At 41.1% G+C, this 16,203-nt stretch overlaps 2 protein-coding genes across 5 annotated transcripts; one reads left to right on the forward strand and one right to left on the reverse strand.

Moving 5' to 3' along the window:
* Positions 1-487: 487 nt before the first annotated feature.
* LOC311147797 (phospholipase A2-like) lies at positions 488-5,208 on the reverse strand (the record flags this gene model as incomplete). Its single annotated transcript, XM_084184583.1, has 4 exons — positions 4,976-5,208; positions 2,395-2,563; positions 1,136-1,242; positions 488-636 (listed from the first exon to the last, which is right to left on the reverse strand). Exons 2-4 carry the CDS (start codon positions 2,556-2,558, stop codon positions 488-490), a joined length of 420 nt encoding a protein of 139 aa, XP_084040709.1. The 5' UTR covers positions 2,559-2,563; positions 4,976-5,208.
* Positions 5,209-5,419: 211 nt separating this feature from the next.
* LOC311147772 (zinc finger CCCH domain-containing protein 7A-like) lies at positions 5,420-15,878 on the forward strand. Of its 4 annotated transcripts, none has more exons than XM_084184548.1 (23): positions 5,420-5,567; positions 6,469-6,565; positions 6,941-6,980; positions 7,085-7,288; positions 7,382-7,540; positions 7,646-7,726; positions 7,819-7,872; positions 7,961-7,997; positions 10,145-10,521; positions 10,670-10,916; positions 11,329-11,354; positions 11,488-11,629; positions 11,970-12,128; positions 12,235-12,440; positions 13,220-13,320; positions 13,691-13,872; positions 14,047-14,120; positions 14,249-14,385; positions 14,477-14,582; positions 14,724-14,832; positions 14,957-15,090; positions 15,205-15,368; positions 15,481-15,878. In XM_084184548.1, exons 2-23 carry the CDS (start codon positions 6,498-6,500, stop codon positions 15,668-15,670), a joined length of 2,997 nt encoding a protein of 998 aa, XP_084040674.1. In that variant the 5' UTR covers positions 5,420-5,567; positions 6,469-6,497; the 3' UTR covers positions 15,671-15,878. The 4 variants fall into 4 exon arrangements, with proteins under 4 accessions (XP_084040674.1, XP_084040672.1, XP_084040671.1 ...); XM_084184546.1 differs by having other exon boundaries at positions 5,427-5,567; positions 10,670-10,949; XM_084184545.1 differs by having other exon boundaries at positions 5,478-5,567; positions 10,145-10,548; positions 10,670-10,949.
* The last annotated feature ends 325 nt before the right edge of the window (positions 15,879-16,203 follow it).

Here is a 16,203-nt window from a genome sequence, read left to right on the forward strand (position 1 = left end):
GAGAGGATTGGAGCAGTGGAAAAGAGGCCTCGGCAGAACAGAACCTCAGGGAGTATAAGGTAATGGAACAACACACCCGGGTAGAAGTACACTATTGTAAGGACTTGGGCGGCTACCTGATCTCTCCTTGGCTGCAACATTCCACCCCCTTTGAATAAGCCCTGGGATTTTATGTAGCCACTACTGAGCTCTCTGTTTTGTACACTAGTTTGTTACCTGTGCTTGTAATTCCTGGACATTATACTCAATTTGGAGAGCCTCATCGTACAGTTTGTTTATCTAATGAAATAGTCACACTGTGATAGTGGTTTAAGCATATTTGTCCTTTTCATGTAAATGGGAAAAAGGAGATACCCATACAAAATGTCATGAAGTATTACTGCTGTTACATGTCATTATAATGTTGTGAAGGGGATCCTTCTGATATTCTATTAACATAAATAGACACACAGCAAATTGAAGAATCCACAAGTGTACATTTATTGAATCAGTAGATATTACATGTTGGCAGTGTACACCCACAGAGAAAGTCTGGCCACATAACATATTTCCGTATGAAAGGTGCCTTTCTCAAGCATGTGGCTGCCTCCCTGTCACATTTGCAGAGAATCTTCTCACATTTGTCCTTGAGATCATCTGGAATGAAAAGAGTGAGTAGGTTCCTTCAATGACAGCTGACGTGAAAGGAGTGGTCTGTGGAGGATTTGAAGGAAACACTCAGAGGTTTAGAAATTTTAGAAAATGTCTGATGCATAAATAAACACTAAACATCCTGAATGGTGTTGCTTGTCCCATGTGCTTTCGCGATTAGCAATTATGGTGAGAGCTTAAAATACCTGAAAATGTGGGTGAGAAATGATTCCTTTCGTGCCCATTCCCTCCTAGCCCTCCCATCCCCTAAAATGTCTGCAGTGTTTGTAAACTACTATGGTGTTTGTTGATCACACATCTGTTTATTTCAATGCACTGAAAATCCCATTCATTTTTTACAGCAAAACTATACAAAAATGACAAAGTCACAGCATGTAGTATTTTCTTTCTCTAAATGTCCACACCTGTGTAAGGGGAGGGATATACTTATTCAGCTTGATTTAATCATTGTCTCATTCATGTGCATAAAAAGGAGATGGTATACCACATTCTGCAGTCTTGTCCTCACACGTCCATTGATACTTTCTTGTCTTGGTTTGGCAACCAGCAATGTCTGCATCTCCATAGCAGCAGTCATGTTTGTGACAACACCTTAATTAAGGAAAAAATACACTACTGTAACACTTAAAACAGGACATTATAAGAACTATTTGCTGTCTCAGTGATGCACTACATAAGTAATACAGGCCCTTTTTCTAGTTTGAAAAATACCCAATTTAAACTATAATTGGATGAATAATGTTTGAGAAACTATTAACTGAAAAGGCAGAGACTGCATTTTTCCATATTATTGTAGCTTGGACCAACCGCAGCTCTATTTAAAACGACAGGAAATGAAAGAGGATGGGCTCAACTATTGTTGGTTGTGATGAGGTGGTGTTGAAGGAGTCAGGCGCAGGAGGGTAAATCACAGAATAACATTGGCTTTAATCCGCAAAATACCAGGTTTACGCAGAAATGCGTCAAACACACTCCAGGGCACAAAACAGGCGCACTGGAAAATACAAGGCACACGGGAAATACTCCTGTCGATACAAAATACACGAGCTCCACCGAGCTCCACTAACCTCCACAATAAACAATCACCCACACAGACAAGGAAGCAGAGGGAACACTTATACAATGACTGATGAGGGAATAAGGACCAGGTGTGTGTGATTGAAGACAAGACAAATGGAGTGATGATAAATGGATCGGCAGTAAGCCGGTAACGCCAAACGCCGGAACCTGCCCGAACAAGGAGGGGAGGCAGCCTCGGCGGAAGTTGTGACATTAGTAGGCAGGCCTGTGAGAGATAGGCTGGAGGTTCTGTAGTTTAATGGTTTCGTGGGAGTTCATGTCTGTGATTAGTGGACAGAAGGAAATTATGGTTAGGATTTTGGGTGTGGGAGCGCTGGTTGTGCATATTTATTTTCAAATATCCAATTGACACGAGGGCAAAACCTCAAAAGAACACCCAAAATGATACACTTTGCAGTTTGAACTGCATCACATAATGCAGGTTGTTATTGTGGCCTACCAGACTGAACAGTTGATTGAGGGGTTTTTCATTCAGTGGTACACTAAATGATCTGAGTTTGTTATGAAATGGCGCCCCCCCAAATAACAAAACAACATGTTTATAACATGTTTATAACACATCATTACAACTATATAGCTCAGTTATACATAATCAGCTTCACAGAACATGCCAGACTTTTACATGCTAGAACATCTCATCACGCTTCTGTCCTACTGCCTCACCAGTCTGCTTTATCCCTGGGCCAGCCCTGACCCCCCAGTCCACAGTAGCAGCCATACATCATATAAGCCAGGGCTGATCTGCCCGTGCTGCACTTGATGACTCCTGCCAGCTCCAGTAGCCCTCTCTTAGTCCGTGGGGGCCTCTGCAGTGCCATAGAGGCCATTACCACTGCAAAAACAACAACAACAACAGAAGAAGAACATGAAACTCAGCTCTTCACATGTACACCAATCACATGTACATACATTTTGTTCAAAATGTGCACTTGCATATACTTTTCTGTATGTAGCAGCTTTGCTTAGTATGTGCCATTTGCTTCATACTATCTCTTTAGTCATATGTCCTGTCATCAAGTGAATATTGATAAGTGGAGATCTGTGATTAGTCTCTCATATAAAAATGATTTTGAATGTCTAAGTGTCCAAAGTGTCTGAATGGAAATGATGTATTATTACAAGTCTATTTATGAAGTGGCAACCTAATATTGCAATTGCAAGCCTGGAGAAGTCCCTCACATTTTCCAAGAAAGATACTCTTTGTAATTGGGAATATTAAAGATGAATAAAGTTCATATTCAGTTAAGATTAATAAAGGTGCTTAGCAAATGTCTATGTTTTCCCTTTCTGTCAGACACATGATTTCCAGTGTTCTATTTGTGAAACTCATTTGTGTACGGGTTGATGGTCACTAGACTTGTTACTGAATGTTATGGATTGTTCTCATATCGTTTGATAGTGATTGACACCAGAGCTACTGAAGGTATAAGGACTGAGGACACAATGACATTATGAACACTTTGATTCTGTAGCAGCTGGCAAAGTCACTGTCTTGTTTTAACTTTGTACAAGCCTCTAGAGCTGATGTTTAGAGAACATTTGATACTGTCTGATTAATATATAAGTACCTTCTCAGAGAAGGCCCGTTCAACGTTTTCTATGCTTCTATGCTGGGGTGTCTCCTTGTTGCAACTTGTATTAAACCAAATGTATTTATGATTGACTATAATTTCTCTGACACTGATATTTTTAGACAACCATAGCTTATGAAATTAACCCCCTTTCCCACAATACAAAACAATTTCACACTTTGTATGGGACTTCTCTACTTTTTGTTCAGCTGGAAATTCTTTTTACACTCTTATACTCTGGTCTAGTTCTATAACCTATTTTCACAGATCTAATTAACATGAAATTGTCATGTGCATATTAGTTGTCATCATACAAGACATGACAATTGACATTGGTACTGATGAGCTCTATATAAAGATCACAAGATTATTGAAATGAAAGATTAAACCATTTCAAGATCATACAGTTGTATTCTTGTGTGAAATTAAGGAGTTGAATCATCAGAATCTAACGGATCTAATTTCCTTTCATGTTAGATCCCTGAAGGCACTCATAACATTGTCCTTTAACATTACTTCACTCCCTCTCAATCCCTCTTAATTATTCCCTGCAAAATGTGTTAAAAAGTTAAAGAAATTCAAGCAGCAATTTACCAGAGAACAGCAGAAGTATCCGATAAAGTGCAGGCATGGTGTGCAAGAGGGAGTCTGCATGCACTGCTGCTTATTTACACTCTGGTGTGGAGAGTTTTTTTTTGAGTCTGGTTTGAATAATCTCCTAAGGATCACTCCCTCCTCCTCTCAGGACGCTCTGCTGTAGCCTAATCCTTGAACACTGATCTGAACTTGGTTTGAGTTCCCTCTCTGTTAGAATCACCCCAGAGTCCATATTTTAGTATTACTTAAAGCCAATTGCTCAATGACTTTTGTTCAGATTCTGGAAGACCAAGGACTTCAGTTCAGGACTAATGCCATGTAGAATACTAGAAGTAGGTCTACTTTATCAATACATTAATGTCTGTGGTCCTTGTTTTATCATGTCAACAGCCTTATTGCATGCAATTCCTCACAGAAACCATGTTCATAAAGGCCCAGCAAGTCAAATGTGTCAAAATGTTTTATCAAATCAAATCAAATCAAATGTTATTTGTCACATACACGTGTTTAGCAGATGTTATTGTGGGTGTAGCGAAATGCTTGTGCTTCTAGCTCTGACAGTGCAGTAATATCTAACAAGTAATATTGAACAATTTCACAACATATACCCAATACACACAAATATATGTAAGGAATGGAATTTAAGAATATATACATATATGGACAAGCAATGACAGAGCGGCATGGACTATATACAGCACAATATTATAGAATACAGTATATACATATGAGATGAGTAATGCAAGATATGTAAACATTATTAAAATGACTAGTGTTCCATTTCTTAAAGTGGCCAGTGATTTCAAAAGGTGGCCAGTGATTTCAAAAGGCAGCAGGAGCCTCTAATGTGCTAGTGATGGCTATTTAACAGTCTGATGGCCTCGAGATAGAAGCTGTTTTTCATTCTCTCCGTCCCAGCTATTTTTTTTGCTTAACACTTTTTTTACTTGTTTTACTTTGCATTGTTGGTTAAGGGCTTGTAAGTAAGCATTTCACTGTAATGTCTACACCTGTTGTATTCGGCGCATGTGGCAAATAAAATTGTATTTTATTTTATTTGATGCACCTGTACTGACCTCGCCTTCTGGATGATAGCGGGGTGAACAGGCAGTGGCTTGGGTGGTTGATATCCTTGATGAACTTTTTGGCCTTCCTGTGACATCGGGTGCTGTAGGTGTCCTGGAGGGCGGGTAGTTTGCCCCCGGTAATGCGTTCGGCAGACCGCACCACCCTCTGGAGAGCCCTGCGGTTGCGGGCGGTGCAGTTGCTGTACCAGGCGGTGATACAGTCCAACAGGATGCTCTCAATTGTTCATCTGTAAAAGTTTGTGAGGGTTTTAGGTGCTATATTTCCGTTAATAATTCATATGAATTATAATATTTATTTGTTGACATTTCAAGATCTCATCATGTACATTGTACTGTAATTTCATAGCTTACTAAAGTAAAAAGTCAGATCACACAGTTTGTGGTCAACAGGGGGCCCTGTTTCCTCGAATATGAATGGAATTTAGCAAACATGAAAAACGTCAGGCCAGAGACCAGGCCACATCATGATTCGTGTCCCCAACACTCAAGAAAGCACTAATGCTGGCCGGGGAACAAATCATACATCTTAAGCTGTACTAATTTAGGTTTGGACTTTTTGACATCTAAATATTTCTTAAGGGTGAGCATATTTTAAATGTAATTTTTTGTAAGATAGCTAACTAGCTAGATTGCTAACGTTAGCTACACCGCTAACAATGTAACATTAGCCATGTAGCTAGCTCACTTGCATCTCCCGCCCGACACACGTTCCTGTAGAAAAATGTACAGGTACTAGTGAACGTTATCTTTAGCAAGCAAGTAACTGTACACTTTATAGCCATGGCTAGCTAGCAATCACATTGCATACTGTTTGTGTTTAGAATATCAATATATTTCTCGTGCCAGACCGGTTAGTCTAATTTAGTTAAGATAGCCTACCTAGGTTGAGGTATTTTTTTCGACCTAGACGCTAGCTAGCTAGTTACATATGTCCATGCGTTTCGAACATTTCCTCTGACGTTATTGTGTTAACTTGTGATAATGTACACTTTATAACTTTCGTTCAGGACCAGCTCTTCCAACTACTGTACTGTATTGTTGATTTTTATAGCCAGACTAGTTGTACGCAGACTCACTTTAGCTAGTTAGCTTTATATCTTCTCGAAGTATTGACAGATCACTAGCTAACGTTAGTTAGTTCAAGGTAAAGTCGTCAGACAGGACGTTCAATGCATGACGAATTTTAAAGCCATGGGTTTTCGAGGCTCCTGTATGCTTTGTTGAATTAGGAGCACGTGAAGCCACAAAAGTTATTTCACCTGTCTAACATTATACAAATTCATAATGTCAATTGTCTCATCTTTATTTGAGTAGTTAATAAGTGAGTAATTTAATGAAAATTAATGTTTGGATGTATTCTTACTATATGCCACGCCTAAGATAAAAAGGTTTTGACAATGACACACTTTAGCTCTGAGTAGGCCTAAAACATGTTAACTAGCAAGCTGACTAACTTTTAAAATTACATATTGTGTTGACAGAGACCAGGATCTAAAGAAACAGGGTGAACATGTCAATCCTGTGTCAGGACCGAAGCAGTCGCTGGCAGGATATTCAGAATGGGCTGCAGTTCATCCAGTGAGTATGAACAGGACTCCCCAGTCCAAGTCAGTGTACCCAGGGAATGCTGATTGGTTGAGTGCATAGGGAAATCATGCTACAGAGCTGTTGTCAGCCACCAAGGGATGGTCTTGGGGGAAGAGAATTACAATTCATTTTCACAGGAGACAGTCTAAGTGTTTGCATAGTGGTAACTGCCTTGAACTGTACAACAAGTCAAACAAGTCAGATGTTGTTGAGCAATTTCTGGATCTTGTGCCTCAATGTGAGTAATATTGAAATTGTATTATTTGGGAAAAGATTACTCCATGATGTCCTTGAATGGTGTAATACTTGAAAATGCTCATGTTTTCAACGTCAAGGAGATCTAAGTTTAAACTTGTTTGTTTCTAGGTCAACTCTGCCCTATCCTGGAACTCAGGAACAATATGAGGTGATTACGCAATCAACCCAAATGGCAGCACCTACATTAATGACATATGAAGCTCAGAATGCACCTCATATTTTGGTATTTAGAAGTTGAATTTGTTTTTTCAGGTGTTCATTCAGGACCTTGTGAGGAATCAGTTTGGTGAAGGAAATGATGTGTTCAATGAAGGGGAATGGATGCGATCTATAGAAATGTACACTGAAGCTTTGAGCGTAGCAGAATATGCAGACTCGGAGGACATCAGTGTATCTACTGGAATGTTGGAAAAGCTGTATGCCAACCGAGCTGCTGCTTACTTGAACATTGTACCGGTAAGCCAGGTTTTGTCTTACATTTATGAAATTAGTATTATTTATTTTTATTTTCTGTTCAAATAGTTGTATAATTTGTGCATTTTATTTCAGGGTCTGCATAATGAAGCACTAGTAGACTGTGAGAAAGCTCTTCAATTGAATGAGGGAAACCATAGAGCTCTTTATAGGAAAGCCCGAGCCTTGAAAGAGATGGGCAGGCATAAGGAGGCCTATGAGGCTGTAGCGAAGTGCTCCCTTGCAGTGCCTCAGGTGAGACGGCAGAGAAAATATACCATGTGAAAAGGCTTTGTAGATTATTAGTTTTACTGTCTTAAGTCCATCATCCTTATTGTCAATATGTGATTGTTTTTTCAGGATCCCAATGTTATACAGTTGACTCAGGACCTTGCCAAAATGTTGGGATTGAAAATCCGTAAAGCCTATGTCAGGAGTAAGGTGAGAGTGCACTGTGTTGAGTAATAATTATGGCACATAGGCTACTTCAGTATGTGGCTTAGTATCTAACCTTGTGACATTTCTTTCAACAGCCTGCCTTAAATGTTTTGCCTGGATCAAGTTATTCAGGTGCATCCAATGACAAGGTAAAGGGAAGGGAATTGCATTTATTTGTGGTAATCTGGACACAATATAGATTACTTGCATCAAGTTAACTTTTTTTATTTGTTTCAGTGTCATGGATCTACATCTGTGGAAGATATAGAAATGGGTAAGACATTCTGTGATTTAGTTTGAGTAATTTACTTACAGGCCCAGTGCAGTCAAATGTGATTTTCCTGTGTTTTGTATACACTGAGTATACAAAACATTAAGAACACCTTCGTTCCATGACAGACTGACCAGGTGAATCCAGGTGAAAGCTATGATCGCTTATTGATGTCACTTGTTAAATCCACTTCAATCAGTGTAGATGAAGGGGAGGAGAACAGTTAATGAAGGATTTTCAAACACAGGAGGTTGGTGGCACCTTAATTGGGGAGGACGGGCTCGTGGTAATGGCTGGAGTGGAGTAAGTGGAATGGTAGAAACCATGTTTGATGCCATTCCATTAGCGTCATTCCAGCCATTATGAGATGTCCTCCCCTCAGCAGCCTCCACTGTTTTTAAGCCTTGAGATGATTGAGTATGTGTGCTATTCAGAGGGTGAATAGGAAAGACAAAAGTTTTAAGTCCCTTTGAATGGGGTATGGTAGTAGGTGCCAGGTGCACCGGTTTGTGTGAAGAACTGCAACGCTGCTGGGACTTTCATGCTCAACAGTTTCCCGTGTGTATCAAGAATGGTCCACCACTCAAAGGACATCTAGCCAACTTGACACAACTGTGGGAAGCCTTGGAGTCAACATGAGCCAGCATCCCTGTCGAACGCTTTCGACACCTTGTAGAGTCCATGACCTGACGAATTGAGGCTGTTCTTAGGGCTAAAGGGGGGGTTCGCAACTCTATTTGGAAGGTGCTCCTACTGTTTGGTATACTCAGTGTATATTTCTACACTGAGGTTGGAATAATACTGTGAAACGATGAAAATTATAATGCCCTTTTTAGTGTAAGAGCTGTTTGAAAAGACAGGCTGTTTTGGTGGGATGGAATTTTGGCCTGCCTGGCTAAATTGGTTAATAGACCAATAGATGGGTTGGCTGACATCACGTAAATGATGCACACACATCGACGTGGCTGGAAGGCGTGCGTTGTTATGATTCTGAATGGTCAGATGGCTAGTAACAATGACTCCTGAGTGGCGCAGTGGTCTAAGGCACTGCATCGCAGTGCTAGCTGTGCCACTAGAGATCCTGGTTCGAATCCAGGCTCTGTCGTAGCCGGCCGCGACCGGGAGACCCATGGGGCGGCGCACAATTGGCCCAGCGTCGTCCAGGGTAGGGGAGGGAATGGCCGGCAGGGATGTAGCTCAGTTGGTAGAGCATGGCATTTGCAACGCCAGGGTTGTGGGTTCGATTCCCACGGGGGGTATAAAAAAAATAATGTATGCACTCACTAACTGTAAGTCGCTCTGGATAAGAGCGTCTGCTAAATGACGTAAAATGTAAAAAAACAAACAAGACGCTGCCATGTGTGGAATTGGAGTAAGCTCGCTTATTATTGTTATTGATACCATGTCTTGTTTTGAGGTGTTTTGACTGTCATATCTATGCTAATATGGCAAAAAAAAATTGCTAGCTAGCTAACCAACAAATGTAACAATGTATACTGAACAAAAATATAAATGCAACGTGCAACAATTTCAAAGATTTTACGGAGTTACCGTTCATATAAGGAAATCAGTCAATTTAAATAAATAAATTAGGCCCTAATCTATGGATTTCACAACTGGGCAGGGGTGCAGCCATGGGTGGGCCTTGGAGGGCATAGGCCCACCCACTGAGGAGCCAGGCCCAGCCAATGAGAATGAGTTTTTCCCCACAAAAGGGCTTTATTACAGACAGAAATACTCCTCAGCAGTTAACATTTTGAGACAAAATATGGTTGATATGTTGACAACAATTTAAGCCAAACCGGTCTGTTTTGCCCCATAGTTGCGCACCTGTCGGTTTTGTTTATAAACAACCAACCCGTCTATAAGAATAACAGCTAGTTTTTCAGGTTTCCACTCCACACGCAGACCACTCCCAGACAGTCCTAGCAAAATCCTTACTTGAGAAATTGCTCTTTGCAAAGAAGCAATTAAAAAAAATTGTTTAACCATTTAAATTGAAAACAATCACAGTAAGTTACTTAGTTGTTACCCAGAAATGATTTGATAATGAGATAAAAACGGCTGCATTGGACCTTTTTAAAGGGGGGAAGGTCTTGTTGCAAAAAAGAGTAATGTTTGTACTTTCCACATTCCCACCTGTGTTGTAGACGTGAATCAGCCCCCTCAGGAAACTGGCGGTCCAGACACAGCCCCCCCAAGCCTCGACCCAGTGGCAGCCATGAAGGTGCACCCCCCTCGGAATGAGAGAATGGAAGGTGAATCCCCCCCTGTCAGCATCATCCCTTCAGTCTCACCTGTTGAGGTTCACACCCCAGAGCCCATTCATGTTCCGGTGCCCCTGCCTATGCCCATTTCCAAGCCCATGCCCTTGCCTACGTTGGTCAATGGTGCCAGAGCCAGCCCTACCCAGTCCTACCATTTGCCAATGCAAAGGTCTCGCCCGGACTTCGATGCGGAAATCATTGGAGATGACCTGGATGATCTGCTGGACCAAGCTGGCCCCGGCTCCACAGAATCTCCCATGGTACGTTCATGGAAGATTGCTGCTAATGTAGGAAAACATTATTTTATTTTTTTGCACATTAAATTATAGTTCTTTATCTGTTTTTGTTTTAATTCTGAATATCATGTTAAAACAATATCTAATGATTGTGTTGTTCTCTCTCCTCTAGGTCATTCCCACCATGAAGGGGCCAATCCCTTTTCCAACCAGTGCCCCCTCGAATTCCATGTCTAGTCCTTTCCTTATGCCATCTCACATGAACCCCTTTATGCATGTGGCATCACAGTGCACAGTGACTCTGCCTCCTCCCTACCACAAGCCACAAGCCAGCGGGTACTCTTTAGGTCTGGACACCTTCGGGGTCTCCTCTCCATTGGATTCACTGGATAGTCTCTCCATGTCAGAGCCTCAGACAGGTATGCAAGGAGTTGCATACAGCCAGTTTAACGGTAATACCTCTCGAATGTGTTGAACATTTGTTATTATCCTTATATCTTATATCTGGGGTGGCAGGTAGCCTAGCTCTTGAGAGCCAGTACCCAGTAAGCTGGTTCGAATCCTGAGAAGACTAGGTGAAAAATCTGTCCATATGCGCTTGAGCTAGGTACTTAACCTTAATTGCTCCTGTAAGTTGCTCTGGATAAGAGCATCTGCTAAATTACTAAAATGTAAATAATTTCTTGTTGAATAGTGAAATCTCAATGGCTAACAAATTTGGATTTTGACAAAACAATAAACTGAAATTTGATTTTTTGCTATTTACTTTTCATAAACCTTTTGTCAATGTTGTCTCTGATGTCTTTTTATTTCCCCCCCTCCTAAATCTAGGATATAGTCAGCATCCGTTCATGCAGGTGAGTCTAGCTAGTCTAGTCTTCATGTCCCACTGATATTTTCACAATAGTACCTTGTGTTCATATGTCGTTTAGTTTTTCTTGTCTGTTTTAAATAAATCATGATATTTCCCCCCCCCCCCCCCCCCTCCAGTTGACCAACCACGATAAGCCGATGGGAATGGCCCTGGGGATGCCAGATGTAACCCCCCATCCTGTTGTGGATCTGTCCAAAAATCCCCTGGCTGATACTCATGAATTCAAACAGGCATGCTCAAACTGCTATGTCAAAACTGGTAAGAACATGCTTCATGTAAATAACTGCATTCAATATATACTGAACAAAAATATAAACGCAACAATTTCAAAGATTTTACTGAGTTACAGTTCATATAAGGAAATCAGTCAATTGAAATAAATAAATTAGGCCCTAATGTATGGATTTCACATGACTGGCCAGGGGTTTATTTCAGCTCATGAAACATGGGACCAACACTTTACATGTTGCGTTTTTATATTTTTGTTCAGTGTAGTTGAAAAAGGCTGTTTTGCTTATTGTGAGACATCTAAGAGTATGAAACTGGGTTGATAAATGGGTATGGGATGTGAATGCTCATGTTGATATCCTATCACTAGGGCTTGGAGTGTTGGATTTCACATTCTATACCGAAGAGCACAAATGCAAGAAGGACATATTACTTGGAAGGATAAAAAATCAACTAGACAAATCATGGAAGCTGATCAGACCCAGACCGACAAAATCCCAGTATGTCGGGCCTTACTACATCTGCAAAGGTAAGCCTCAAATATTGCTACTAACTCCTCCAATGTGCTTCATGGTCCCTCTGTGCCAGTGTTCAGCTACCTATGGAGATTATTAACCAAAACGATGACCTTGTAGATGTCGCCATTGGAGAGGGGTGCAGGTACCCTGGTCACTGCACGTTTGCCTACTGCCAAGAGGAGATTGATGTTTGGTCCCTGGAGCGCAAAGGCTTCATCTGCAGAGACTTTCTCTTTGATCCATTTGGACCCACCAGTAAGATCAATCTGACTGTCCCGAAGATCCTACAGGAGCATCACGGGATATTCATGTTCCTCTGCGGGGTAAGTTGGGCTTTTTAATGTAAAAAAACATGATATGTTCCTCCTGTAATGGGGTGTCTTCATTGATAAGTTGCTGAGTCTGACTTATTTGTATTGCCATTGTTGTGCTAGAGCAGCCGGGGTGCACAACTCTGGTTCTTTAGTGCTGCAGTGGATGCTTGGATTTTCCTTTTAATCAGCCCAGAGTAATAGTGTGTGGACTCTAGACAATCAATTATATTAAGTGTCAGGGAGAAATTAAAACCAGCAGGACTGAGGACCTCTCAGACTGTGTTATAGAGGGGAAGTTTGACTTGGAGTTTCCCTGATCTAACCTCTAGCTGATAACATGACTGTAACCATATCCTGTATCCTCATTATTCTCATGAGCAATAGAATTCCACGGTAACAATGATGCTGAGACTGATTTTTTTTCTGTTTTAAAAGTATGCCAAACTAATGATTGCAAAGTTAAACAAACCATACACATCTATGCACAATTTCCACTGATGATAAATAAAATTAAAAACATTCACTTGAAGAACAGTGCAGATGCAAAGTTTGGTAACAGAATTACGGTTTGTTGTTTTTGCTGTCATTCTGTTACCATGGAATTGCCCTAATACAACACTAATGTTGAGTGTCATATTACTGCATCTGGCATATAACCTTCAGTGTCAGAGTTAAGAATGGGAGCTGTGCCCTTCAGTAAAACACTTGACCTTAGTAAAACCTCTACTCTGTGTACAGTGTCCTGTAAGAGTTGTCCGTCCCTCTAATGTATCTGATCTGATCTCCAGGTGTGTTTTGATCACAAACCCAGAATAATCAGCAAAACCAATAAGGACAACCCATCTCTTTGCTCTCACCTCGTGACAAAGCATGCCTTTGACGATCAGAAGTAAGCCATTTCACTTGTTTAAACATGCTGAGAGAGATGCAGAGGTTTTTAAGTGAATTAAGCAGCGGTCTACCTTGTAAGTGATGGTTTGTGGCTGACCGCTCCTGTTCCTTTAGTAATTAAAAACGTTCTTATACTGTAAGAATGTTCATTTGGACACAAACTCAACTAAACATTGTGTATAGTTTGTAGCATAACTGCATGTGAATTCAAACAGGCTATTTCTCAGAATCTTAATTTTGTGAAGAATGTAGGAGTGTTTTTAGTTTTTTTGCCAACTGCTGTTTTTTGTTGAGTAAGCCCATTGGAACTTGATTATATGCTCTGCACAGTGGGGTAGTGAACTTTATACGAGTTGTTGTGCTTTCAGGTGCCTGGTCCACATTCTGAGGGAGAACACTGTGCGCTACTCCAAAATCCGTCCGTACAGTCCGCAGAACCAGATGGACATCTGTCGGCATGAGGTGCGCTACGGCTGCGTGCGGGAAGATGAGTGCTTCTATGCCCACAGCCTGATCGAGCTGAAGGTGTGGATGATGCAGCACCAGCTAGGTAAGCTGTTACCACCTATTAAAGGTGCCTTCAAATAGCATCTAATCAAATAATGTTATTGGTCATTCAACAAGATTGCTTTTCTGAGTATTTAAGGAGCTTCTGGTAACTTTGTGGGTTTTCTAAGTGAACATCCCTCTTAAAACTCTTTGCAATCTGTTTATGATCATATAGGCATCACTCCTGAAAATATTGTCCAGGAGGCCAATAGGTTTTGGAACATGGAGGCGGGCTCCCAAGGATCCCTGGTAAACAGTCATTGTACACAACACTATATTCAGAAAATGCTTTATTTCCTAAACATATTTCTAATGTTCATTTGACTGCAGATTTTCCACATTACCTAACACAAACCATTTATTTTGTGTCATTCCAGCAATTCACCACACCATTGAAGAGGTTTGGACCCCCAAATCTGAAGATGCAGTTTGTGTGTGGGCAGTGTTGGAGAAACGGCCAACTTAGTGAGGCAGACAAGAACAAGAAGTACTGCACTGCCAAAGCCAGGCATTCGTGAGTAGTTCTCTCCCCTGAAACCATTTGAGGATCAATTTGAATAATGAGCCTTGTCAGCATAGTAATGTGCATCTGACCTGTGTTGCAGGTGGTCAAAAGACAAACGAGTGGTGCTGGTGAGTTCCATCGAACGCAAGAAGTGGACAACGATCCGCCCTCTCCCAACAAAAAAGCCCATCCCATCTCAGTTTGAGGTAGGCCTAGCAGGGCTGCAAATGCTCCCAGAGCAACATGTCCGACCACATACTTTGCTGACTCGAATGGGAATCTCCCAGAGAGGATCATGTTTTGTCCTCATGTAAAGTGCTCATGTTTTGTGTGTGTTTTATTTACAGATTTGCATGCACGTGTCTACTGGCAAAAAGTGCCAGTACATCGGGAACTGCACATTTGCACACAGCACAGAGGAAAGGGACCTGTGGACATACATGAAAGAGAACAACAGTGAGTTCATGTTACAGATGGACTGTAGTATTTGTACAGCAGTTCATGCCTGTGTGATGGACAATACATGTATTATGATGAGTAATACAAACTTAATCAGATACTATACTGTGTGTCCATTTAGTTCCAGACATGGAACAGCTATATGAGCGCTGGCTGCAGTCTCAGAAGCCTGGCTGGAGCGAGGAGGCCTCCAACAGCGCCATCAAGGAGAATGGGAAGCAGATCCACATGCCCACAGACTATGCTGAGGAGGTGGTAAGCAATCTCTGTTTTAACCACGTCCAGATGATTATATAACTTTCAACATGCTTTAAGTGACCACAAACCTTCAACATGCTAATATCATCTTGATGATTTCTGCTTTACTAGGCTGGCAACCACTGTTGGCTTTGTGGTAAGAACTGCAACAGTGACAGGCAGTGGCAACAGCACATCACCTCAGAAAAACACAGAGAGAAAGTGTTCAACTCTGAAGACGATCAGAACTGCTGGCAGTATCGCTTCCCCACTGGCACCTTCAGAGTTTGCGAGAGGTAAGGTTTCTATGCTAATTCAATGTTTATTTAGGTCACTGGTGCCTAATTTGATTACTGGAAATGGTGTTATTGGTGACTGACATTTCTGATACGGCATCCATTTCCACAGATACCTTAAAGGCACTTGCACAGAGGAGGAGTTGTGTAAGCTGGCTCATGGAAACGAGGAACTAAAGGAATGGACGGAGCGCAGGGAGTTCCTTTTGATGAAACTGGCCAAAGCAAGAAAAGACCATCTTATAGCCCCAAATGACAATGACTTTGGCAAATATAGTTTTCTGCTTAAAGACATAAAGTAATGATTTGATGACAAGGATTATGTTGGGATGCAATATCTTTTGCAGTAGTAAGTAAGAGGTACCTTGGAGAGGCTCTAGTCTACCATTAAGAGGAGAGATGCCGTGCACAGCTTGATTTTAATGGAAAGTACAAAGATTGTCATGTGCTCCAAATGATCATGGCTGTATTCCTTTTATCACAGATAAAGAGATGCACCATTGCCTTTTACGCAACGTAGCGATCATTGACGTATCACAAAGATTGCTTGTCATAAAATGGAGTGATGACCTACTCAGAGAAGCCAAAGCAGGGGTAGACACTATCAGAACAGCTCTTCTGTCGTGGGTGACTTAAAAGGCTTGTTTTGTATTTGCGTTTTTAAGAAGGGTTCTTATGACTTCCCTTTTCTGTTTTATACGATTCATAAGTTTGAAGATTGGAATGTTTGAAATGGAATTCTGCATCCTTTCACAAATTCTGTTCATGTAGGTCTTTTTCATTATTTCCATAATTTGTTGCATTTATGCCTGTTGGTTTCGGAAGATATGGACCA

The sequence above is a fragment of the Coregonus lavaretus genome (assembly GCF_964263955.1).
Source record: "Coregonus lavaretus genome assembly, chromosome: 2".
NCBI classification, from domain to species: domain Eukaryota; kingdom Metazoa; phylum Chordata; class Actinopteri; order Salmoniformes; family Salmonidae; genus Coregonus; species Coregonus lavaretus.

Bases quoted from the DNA above. Each gene is read 5' to 3' on its own strand.
- LOC311147772 (XM_084184545.1), top strand. From the start codon at position 6,498: ATGTCAATCCTGTGTCAGGACCGAAGCAGTCGCTGGCAGGATATTCAG. The intron at 6,981-7,084 runs GTGATTACGCAA...TTGTTTTTTCAG, and splicing joins GAACTCAGGAACAATATGAG to GTGTTCATTCAGGACCTTGT. The intron at 15,369-15,480 runs GTAAGGTTTCTA...CCATTTCCACAG, and splicing joins ACCTTCAGAGTTTGCGAGAG to ATACCTTAAAGGCACTTGCA.